General features: G+C 34.8%; 1 protein-coding gene across 1 annotated transcript in view; it reads left to right on the top strand.

The window, feature by feature from the left end:
- Window positions 1–7,798, top strand: part of LOC109396361 (uncharacterized) — a 64,565-nt gene extending 56,767 nt beyond the window's left edge. Inside the window, exons 7-10 of the mRNA XM_019668111.1 lie at window positions 4,942–5,065; window positions 6,423–6,772; window positions 7,615–7,621; window positions 7,665–7,798. Coding sequence (XP_019523656.1) covers window positions 4,942–5,065; window positions 6,423–6,772; window positions 7,615–7,621; window positions 7,665–7,798 — 615 coding nt within the window. The remainder of the gene's footprint in view (window positions 1–4,941; window positions 5,066–6,422; window positions 6,773–7,614; window positions 7,622–7,664) is intronic.
- The last annotated feature ends 549 nt before the right edge of the window (window positions 7,799–8,347 follow it).

Below are 8,347 nucleotides of genomic sequence, written 5' to 3'. Positions count from 1 at the left end.
AATAGTCAAGCAAAATGTCAGAAAATGAGGTGTATTTAATCCAACATTTCTAACAAAATTTTTATATTATTTAAAGAATATGAGCAAAATGAACTATAAATATACACATTTATATATGAAAGATATAGTATATACATGTACTATATAGATATGAAAATATCTAATTTATATTCACATATAATTACCACTTTTATGGAGAAAAATAATAAGTAAACTAAGCACAATAATTTTATCTCCTCTCATCTCTGAATTACTAATCTCATTTTTTGCATCATTACATTTCAAAGATTGGATAGATTTTAATCAATTCCTCATCCTTTTATTCATTTATTCATTTCATATCATTATTTCAACTAATTCACATGGAGTATCAATTATCGATAGTGTTATAGGTACTAAGGATACTGCATGGTGCCCATATGGAAGAGTATGGTTCCTTACCTGCCTTCAGTTTAGAGTCTATTGGTGAAGAAGGACATTTAAACTGATGACACAAAAATATAAATCAGAGATTTCAGTGATAGCCAAAGGGAAAAAGAATGGGGACCTAATTTGAACTTGGGAGTAAGAAAAGGTCTCTTTGAAAAGATGACATTTAGGCTATTGTTCCAGGAGTGAGTAGGAATTAACAGGGTCTGAAGAATGAGAATAAGCATTCCAAGCAGAGGGAGCTACATACACAAAAACACTGAGAAAGGAAGAGCTCCGGAGACTGGGAACCTACAGATCTGTGTCTTGTAAGCATAAGGGGAGCCTAGAAACATAGGCCTTCTAGACCCAGTTAAGTATTTTGGATTTCATTTAAAGAGCACTGGGAAATTTTGTAGTAATTTAAGCCAGGTAGATATCACCAGATTTACATCTTTTAATGACAACACTAACATTATATTGTCAATCAACTGGAGAAAGGCAAAGGTGAAAAGAAAACCAACTGGAGACTTGGCAACATGTTCAGTGAGAGAAAATTAAACCAAGGTGGCAACAATGGAAATGGAGAGAAAGAAACAGAAACAGATTCAAAAATACATTTTGGAGAATGAACCAAACTCGGTCATGGAATAAATATAAATAAACAAAGGAGAGGTACGTGGCGAAGGTGATCATCTGCTTTATGGAATGTAAGTAGGGTGGATTCACTGAGTTGAAGAAGACTAAATGAGAATCATATTTGGGGGCCAAGAGGTCAGTCCTGATTGTGCTTCTAAACCATTTTAAGTAGACAGTTGGATATGTGAGTTTGAAACTCTGAAGAGAGCCTTGCACACATAAATGAGAAATCATCATCATACAAGTAGTATTAAAGCCGTGTGTGTGTGTGTGTGTGTGTGTGTGCGTATGTAGATGAGAAGAGAAAGATGGTGATATTAGATGAGGGCCAAGAGCTAGCTCTCTAGAAATTTAAGCATTTAATTTTGAGAGAAAAGGAGGTGTCAGCATATAGGAGTTAGAGAAAAAACAGCCAAAATTGGTGAAAGGAAAACCAGGAAACATGGCATCCCAGAAGCCAGGAAAAGACAGTGTTTCTGAAGGTCATCATGGTCAATATTGCTGAATATCAAGTAGTAATGGAGTTTGAGAATGGTTCATTGGACCACAAAAGCAATTTAAATGGAATAATAGAGACAAAGCTGATTGATGAGTACACAAGGTGGGTTGAAAGGATGAGAAATTAAAGGAATTAAATTAAAGGACGCATACACAGTTAACTTTTTTAGAGAAGCATGTCTAGGAAACAGAGTAGAAAGAGTAGTAAATAAAACATGGTGAATTAAAGATGGATGATATTAAAGCACGTTTGAATGTTATTGGGAAAAGTCTTTTAAAATGGTAGGTGATCAAAATTCAATAGAGAGGAAAGATGAATAAAAACATAAAGTAAGTTGTGTCACTCCCCTGATTAGAATAAAATACATATTTCTCAGCCTGCTCTACGAAAGCCCCTAGCTAAGTCAGTGTCCTCATCACATGACACTCTTCCCTTCTTTTTCATCCTTGGGCATACACTAAGAATTCTTCCAGGCATTCCAGCTTTAGAACTTCTGTACAAGCTGTATTCTCTTCTAGGAATTCTCTGTTCTCTGCTATTTGTCTGACTGACTCTTTTCTGTCATTCAAGTCCCAGTTGAAGTGTCCTTTCTGACTACCTGCTGAATTTAAAACCATCTCCAAATCTTCACATGTCTGGTTCCTTCTTGTCATTCAGGTCTCATTTTCAGGATCCTCAATGAAACCCTCATCACTCAAAGTTAATTTGTAACATCGCCCCCACATCCTGGCCCAACCACCCTATTAATTCTTAGCATAGCACGTCTTATGTCACATTTTCTTGTTTATATGTTTGCGATATGTTACTTCCCTCTAGGATGTAGACTCTATGAAAGCAGGGGTCTCACCTTACTTATCAATGCCATATCCCCAGATCATGTGACAGTGCTTGGCATATAGTAAGTGCTCAATAAAAGTTTGTTGATTGGTTGCATGGTAAGTTTAATTCATGGGCCAGTCTTCTTAAAAAACATCTAGACATTAAAAGGCACATTATTATAAATTTTAATCAAATTCAGTAGAAATATACAGGTAAAAAATTAGGGGATTGTGAATAAAATTATTATTTTGAAAATATTCTAGAGGAGTTCTTTGCAACAGATAATGATCCTATACCTCTCATAATAATATTTAACTGTAACTTTCATCCCTCAGGTATATACTACCCAATAGCAAGAAAAGGCTTTCCAGAAATACTTTGCTATCATATTAGAAAGTAGTCAGTGTGGTATAAAAAATTTACTGTGGATAACCCATTTGGTAAATAAAACATATATATATATATATATATATATATATATATATATATATGTGTGTGTGTGTGTGTGTGTGTGTGTGTGTGTGTAAATAAATAAAAATCAGGAGTGTGTTTACATTCAGCAAACATTTATTAAGCTACCCATTACTGTAGGCATATGGGATTCAAAAATGAAGAAAATTCAGTAGATGATTTCTACTAACTGAAAGAAGACAGAGTGAATAAAGATACAAAAGTTACCAATGCTGTGCTTTAAAAATGTTATTATCGAATTTGAACAAAATAATGAGGGGTCAGTTTGTTTTAACACCTCTAGGGCGTGAGCGCTCACTCATCTGAATTTAGACAATATACAAATGTTTCCATTCCTCCTAGGGGCAAATCTTTAATATGAAGTTCAGTTACCCTGGATATAACCCCTTTCCTCAAATCAAGTGAGAGTCTTTTTCCCAAAGAAGGAAGAAGGAGAAACGAGAAGGCTGTATATGGTGCCAGTGTTTCAATGAAACAATGAAGCAATTGGCTGTAATAGGAGGAGGTGCTGTAAGAGAAGAGGCACAGCAAAAAAAACAAAAAAAAAAAACCCAAAAAAACGTTGCTCGATGATTATGCAATGTCAGCTTATTATTTCTGGAAGGGACCAAAGACAAGAAAATGGCTTTTCCTGAGTTGTAAGGGGTGTGCAAAACGGAGTAACTCAGAAAGCATTGAAAACGGATACTGAGAAAATAATACAAAAATAAACAGCAATAGAAACTGTGTTGAACCGAGCATGACCTTTGAAAAGAGAAGGAAGATTTTGCCTGTCTAAGAATATCTTATCACAGTCCTCTCTGAAAGATTAAAATGATTTCAGTATTTTCTCATTTATTTAATGCAAACAGGTATGGCTTGCTCTGACAAAACATCACATTTCCTACTTATGTGCTATTATGCAGAGACAGAACATCAAGTTTATATTGGTTGCTCAAAGTCATTCTCAAAGACCAAGAATCAAAGCTGAAAATAATGATTAGAAATGTTTGCATGCCAGAGATCCTTTTCTTTGAAACACTTCTTTGGGCTTATAGCCTCTCTCAAAGGATTGGAAAGCACTATTATAAATATGTCTCATTCAAACATTAATGAGAAAGCAATCATTTGCCTTTTGAAAATTGCTGTATCTATTTAATGTTATTTATCAGCTATTTAATGCAAAGAATGAGGCAGAAGCAGGGGAAGAAATATTTCTGAGTCCAGAGCTTTCTGGGTGAAAAAGAAGTATTCCTCTGTGTGTTACTTCACATAGAGTTCATACAACAGAACACAACTATTTTTTTACCAGTTTGTATAAAATTTAGCACATAAAGTAGCCACTTCCAAAATATTTGAAATCCTGAAGAGGAATAAATCTTTAAAAATAATAAATACAAGCAATATAAATAAAAATTTGCCAACATTTAACTAGTGAGAAGTATTTCTAAATTTGCTGAAGAAACTTTGAATCATTAAGGCAATGCTAATTCTTTTATTGGTATTTTTTTGTCATAATAAACCAATGACACTTACATACTAAAACATAATATGGTAATCTGTGGCTGCTTTTGTTTTTGTTGTTGAGTATCTTCTAGAGAGCACGCAGCTACTTAGAGAAAAGCCTATGTGAAAACATTTCACACTTGAAATAACATACTGTTTACCAGGAATTTCCAAAAGGAAAATGAAAAAAAATTGAACTCTGCTTCTTTTTTGCACACCATCAGTCTATTCCAATGCTTACAAGTAGCAACTTTAAACCTCTCACTCCATCCGTATTATGCTACAAAGTCCTTGTTCTTTTCCACTATTTCACATTGAGCAGAAGCGAGTCATTTATAGATGACTCTGGATTCAAGCCATTCTGTGGCATTTTGAAGTTAAAAAACAAAGGTAAAAAAACGCCCTGCTTTAGTATGACTGGCCAATTGCAATATATATTTTATAAGTCTGAACCCCCCAAAAATGTGCTGGGATTTCAAGTTATTGCTTAAATTGTCTGACGGTACATGTGGGTTTTAAGGCACATTATTAATTTTCCCATATTTACGATCTTTACACATTTTACATTTAATCTTTGCTGAAGAATAAATTATCTTTACCTTGAGCTGTGTTTGGACTAGGCCATACAATCAGGTGGTGACCCAGTGGAATCGATGGGGACATTAAAGAGACTTCAAAACCTGGTTTGGACCAAGAAGGCCAGGGTGCTGAGTCTGGATGAGAAACCTCCATTAATCAATCTCCGTAAGTAAGAACTTGATGAGCTACTAAAAGTTCCTTAGGAAAGAATTGGAGTAGCAAATATTAATGAAGTCCTTTTATATAAGGCCTTAAAATAATCACTAAACATTAAGGGTTTTTTTTATTGCCAAGTTATTTGTGAATCGCCTTATTCCTGAGTTTCACCTTATATGTATGTCCCACCCCGTTCTCCTTCCTTTCAAGACCAGGCACAGGGATAGAGTGAGAGAAAGCAATGGGTGACACTCAGCAAGGGAATAGGGTCAGCTGTGTCCACTGTTCCCATTCCTTGGCCACAGAAAACAGTACTTTTCAATTTTCATGTGAATGCAGCAAATTGGCATGTCATGATATGACACTTTGATTTTCATTTATTTATTTACAATAATGCCCTATTAATTATTATCTTTTGTTTAAATCAGTTAAATATTTGAACATAAAGAGAGGGTGCCAAAAAAAGTGTCCATAGTTTAAGAAAGGAAAAACTGTATTAAAATCATAATACAACGAATGATGCTAGCATTCATTTGATTAATGTCATCTTTTGAATGAACATCATACTTACACATTGCTATATAATTCAATTCAACTTTGAAAAGTAATACATAGACAACATCTCTTAAAACGTGTATACATTTTTTTGGCACCCCTGTATATTTCTATCGTCCATAACTGCTTTGTATATTACCAGAAATTTCATCACTTTACACCATATGTAAATCTAGGTCTCACTAATTAACTTTATAGTATTAAAGATGCACCTTTTTCTTTCATTTTCTCAGTTCTGTTCTTGCTTTTTCAAAATATTGTACTTTGAGACACGTTACATGCATAAAGCTCCTTGCAGGTTGATATTAAGATAGAAAATTCTATAATACCAATAGGACTTCAGCCCATATCCACTGAGGTTTCATTCTTTTAAGTAAGGCAAAAATTGCATTTGCTTCTTAATGTTGTTCTTACACACATGTCCTCAAAAACTTAAAAATACTTAAGAATAGAAGCACACCATATGATGCTTATAAAATGTGGAGAATTTCTTTGCAATTGTATTTTTTTTTTCAAATATCTTTCAGTATACTATTTGCTTGTGGCTTTCAGTCATTCCAATCTAAATGACTGTAATCATTAAATATGGTTTGAAAAAATTTTAGGTAATTCTGTTTTTACAAATCATTCACTATACAAACAACTCACTCTTTAAAAAAATGCATTGTACATTATTTTGTTAAATTAAATGACTTTCTGGTTTATCCTCTGGTGTTCATTTCTATTACATAAAGGGAAGTAAAATATTAATAATTCCTATATGTATAAAATGTTAGACTTAATTTTTAACTTATTTTTATTTATCATTCAGATGAAGACAGAAAAGGGATTTCCTGTATGAAATTAGCCAAATCCCAAGAAAAGAAAGTTAATAATGTTAGCACAAGGAGAAAGGAAGAAATGGAGATTAGATTGGATTCTATATCTGCACCACTGTTTAGATCCAACACTTCACCTGGGTGCAGCTTGGCAGAAATGTTATGGCACAATGAAGGTCAAGTTCAGATGTGGAACACTTGGAAGCCTTTTTCAGAAAACCCACCCTGGACATGTGTTGATTTCCAAATTGCCCAAGTAAGCCCCTGGGACAACTGTTTTCACTGCACTCACCACCCACGTCTCACATCTTCTTGTACAGATATGGATCTCACACATCCGTGGGTAAGTCTGTAAACTACGGAAACATATCGTCTTATCTGTATGTTTGTACTGGCAGGAAAGAAACAGATAACAAAAATGTTAATCAGTCAAATTTATCAGTGTCAAGACAGCAGAGCTAGAGTTGCTTTTTCCAAAAAGCGATGCGGTTCTTGTGACGTTTTGGTATCATGTTACTATCGCATATATTCCTTTGTGTTCAAAGAAACTGCTGCATAATATTTTACAGGGATTTCTTTTTTTTAATTGAAGGAAGACTTGGGGTGTTGATTCAGATCAAGAAAATGTGCATTGAATTGTCTAAATTATTGCTTTTGTCATGACATTTCACTATCAAATAATAGCATTTTCTTTGGGCCTGCCATTCTCCTCTGCACTGTACATGTATTATTTCATGTAAATCTCTAAACAACCTTACAAGGTAGAGAGTATCATTCTAATATTAATTCTCCCCTGTTTCACAATTGAGAAAAATGAAGCATAAAAAAGTGAATAGCAGGTACAAGGTCACAGAGCTAACAAGAAGTGGAGACAAGACCTAGAACCTAGTCTTATGCTCAGGATCCTGCTTTTAGCTAATGCCTGTAACACTCCCCATACACTAAGGTAGGTTGTAGGGCCATAATGGTGCAAGAGAAAGTGTATGGACTCTGGAGTTAGACAAATTTAGGTTTGGATCGGAGCTCTGCTATTTGTGCAGCTTGGGGAAATTACTGAAATCCTTTAACCGTAATTTTCTCAACTGGAAAATGGAAATAGTAATATTAAACCCATGAGGTAATTGAGGAACTAAAGTTAAATCATACAACTATTCTAGAACTTAAGAGTGCCTTTTTTTTTTCCAGCTTAATTGTAAGTTACGTAAGGCATGCATTGTATCTTTTTTTCTCTACAGTTCATGGTCGTTTTGTGTTTGAATGGAGTGAGAATGAATGGAACGACTTTGTGTTTCGGGAACCCTACTCTATGCCGTTTTGCTTTAAGAATCAGTGCCTCATTAGCCAGAGGCGATATTTCATGGTGCATTAGACATCTCTGAAGAGGCTTATTCTCTCTTGGAGTCCTTTTCCCCTTTTAAGATTTGTGTATCAAGTTAGGTCTTTGCAGACTAGAGCTAAAGTAATCCGTGTTGAAAGTGCTACATTAAATATTCAGGCGTCTAATAGCAGCCTTGGAACTCATGGAACTGTCCAACATTAATTATTTTTAGAAACATCTCTCATACTTTCTTAGTCTTTTTCTTCACTCTTGGGGCTGGTGGTCTTCACAGCCTTCTCCTTGGAGCAGTTTCTTGGAGAGCAGCTGCTGATATAATTAGGAACTCTTCCTGAGGACTCTTCCTGACAGCTTCAGATCAGGATCAAGAATAATCACTTGGCAAGTAACAAAGCTGGTGTATAAGAATCTAAACACAAGTATTCAGAGTTTTCTCCAAGAACAAAACCTGGACTCTGAAACAGCATTGCTGGGTTGCAGGAGTCTGGCCTCAATGTAACTTTTCAGCTTTGTCTAATTTTTCTTCTTTATAGGTTTCCTTTATACTTTCCCTATGCTAGACTGTCAGGCTGACAGTCTTGC

This window comes from Hipposideros armiger, unplaced genomic scaffold (genome assembly GCF_001890085.2).
Source record: "Hipposideros armiger isolate ML-2016 unplaced genomic scaffold, ASM189008v1 scaffold_517, whole genome shotgun sequence".
NCBI classification, from domain to species: Eukaryota; Metazoa; Chordata; class Mammalia; order Chiroptera; family Hipposideridae; genus Hipposideros; species Hipposideros armiger.
The sequence above is the reverse complement of the archived record's forward strand: the minus strand, read 5'-3'. Positions and strand labels throughout refer to the sequence as shown.